The 2,317-nt window shown below is 42.6% G+C and overlaps 1 protein-coding gene across 1 annotated transcript; it reads left to right on the forward strand.

Moving 5' to 3' along the window:
* Positions 1-421: 421 nt before the first annotated feature.
* Positions 422-1,111, forward strand: TEOVI_000307000 (uncharacterized protein; the record flags this gene model as incomplete). Its single annotated transcript, XM_067226049.1, has 1 exon — positions 422-1,111. One exon carries the CDS (start codon positions 422-424, stop codon positions 1,109-1,111), a length of 690 nt encoding a protein of 229 aa, XP_067082150.1.
* Between the last annotated feature and the right edge of the window lie 1,206 nt (positions 1,112-2,317).

The raw sequence follows: 2,317 nt of genomic DNA on the forward strand, positions 1-2,317 counted from the left end.
CCACGTTGAGGTGGCCGGCATCGCCAGGGTTGTAATGGCAGCGAACCAACAGCTAACTAGCTTCTAACAACTTCAGGCACTGAAGGAAGCCGGGAACAAAAAGTTGCTTTTCAAGCTTTGGCCGCGTTCGGAACAACCGTAGTGCAGAGCAGGGGCACAGGCTGCGAACAACTAAGTAGCGTCTGTAGCTTTTGCCAACCCACAAGACCCCGATACGAGCAGCGGGCACGGAAGCAACGCCAATCCGATCTCAGCGCCAATCACACTCACTGCCGCCCCCAACGGCGACTGCAAGCTAAAAAACATTGGAAAAAATAGAAGAACAGCACACAATCGGCAAACCGACCGGAAAAAAGGTAGCGCTTCTCTCGGACGACACGATGACGCCAGAAGCATCACTGACACCGGCACTTACCTACACATGCACAGGAGGTGGCGGCCCTCAGTGGTACAGCAGCGGCCAGATCCGGGGCTTCTCAGGCGACAGTACACCCGGCTTAATAAGCTTTGCTCTGACAAAAAGAAAACTGTTTGCCACCGTGAAACCAGCAGCAGCAGTAACTGCTGCCGCGCCGACGGTGACGGCGGTAAGGAGCTGTTGCCGAAAACCACGACTGTAAAACGGACCGAATGCACCGCAAACTCAGCACTAAGCCACAGCCACGAAGACTTAAGAAATCTGAAGCGCGAAGACCTACAAAGCAAGGTGATGCTAATAGCGGCCATAAGTGAACTAACTGGTGGCGCCAAACTTGACGGCAGAAGCTTGGCAAGAGCACTAAACAACATCTACGGCACAAACTCGGCGGACTTCGTAAAAGGCTTAATCACGACAATAGGCTCAAAACAAACCAAGCACAGGGACGGAGACCACCTCAAAGACGCAGAACTACAAGAATTAATCGCAGGCGAGGCTTGCAGAAGCGCGATTAGCTACTTACACCACCAAAACTCGGAGACAAACGCGGCAAAAGAATCAACAGCGCAAAGTCCCCATGTCCCAGCAGCAGAGTGTAAAGATAAACCCAAAGGTAATTGTGACCCATCAAAAATGCGAATGGAAAAGGAAAATGTGAAACAGAAGGGGTGTGCAAAGCTAAGGAGACAATAAAATCGGAAGAAAAAGAGATGATAAATGTAGGGGTAAATTGGAGCATCCATGTGAGAAAGCTACTGGCTGCAAATGGGAGAATAATGCTTGCAAAGATTCCAGCTTTCTCGTCAATGAGAAAATGACTCAGATAGCTGCTGCTTTTATGGGTTTGGTAGTATTTTAGTATTTTAAAAGACCTTTTCTCCACTTTATAAAATTTGTAAAGGTTTTCTTTTTGAGAGCATTTGCTAATATTTGCTTAACTTTGATATATTTCAACACTTTATGATAAAAATGTGCAACTTTTAGTAAAATGTGTATGAAAGTGACCTATGTGTGCACGGTAGAAAGGTTATAGTGTATGAAAAATAAGTGCTATTTTAACTTTTTATTTTCTTTTTAGAGTTCATTTTAAAAATTTAGTTAGGGTCGTAATGGCATTATTAAAAGTAGTGATAATAATAGGATAGGATAGAATAGTGTTGTAAGTGTGTATAATATTATAATGTTAGGGTAGTTGTTGTACTGAATATAAAAAGAAAAATAGAGGAATTTAAAACAGTGGGAAATGTAGAATGATCATCATAGTTGATAAGGGAGATTACTATAAAGTAAATGCAGAGGGGAGAATGAATTACAAGCATTTTTAATAGCAAAAATACAATAAGAAGAGTCACGTGAAAGATTATGCAAATGGCTATCATGAAGAGACGCTGCGCGCTGGCCGATGAAATCTAGTTACTACCTTGTTCACAATCAAGCAAGGAGCAGTTGCTGCTGATGATGCGCCTAGTAAAGAACGGTGTGAAAAGAATGACAAATTCCACATATGAAACTACTGAATGTCTCTATGAAATTGAAAAATGTACCGCCTATACACCGGCAATTTCCTATTGATATAATAAAAAGACATCAGTACCTTTCAGGCAACGAGTAACTAGCATAAGAGTTGTAACCACTACGCGGATAACAACACGAATTAACAAAACAAAGCGAGGGAAGCGATGAAAGCCCTTTCTAGAAGCAAATTACACAATTTTAAGTGAAGACAACGGACAGTCACACAAAATGGTGCAAAAAAGAAACCGAATCGTGCACAGCAGAAGAACCACCTTTGCTTTGTTATAGGAGTCAAACCGAATGCTGCGGATATCATGATATGGCACCCATGAATGGCGGTAAATATTTAATGCTTTGATATAACAACATTTGCGGCATTTTAAA

This window comes from Trypanosoma equiperdum (assembly GCF_001457755.1).
Source record: "Trypanosoma equiperdum strain OVI genome assembly, contig: ctg_649, whole genome shotgun sequence".
In the NCBI taxonomy this organism is placed as follows: Eukaryota; Euglenozoa; class Kinetoplastea; order Trypanosomatida; family Trypanosomatidae; genus Trypanosoma; species Trypanosoma equiperdum.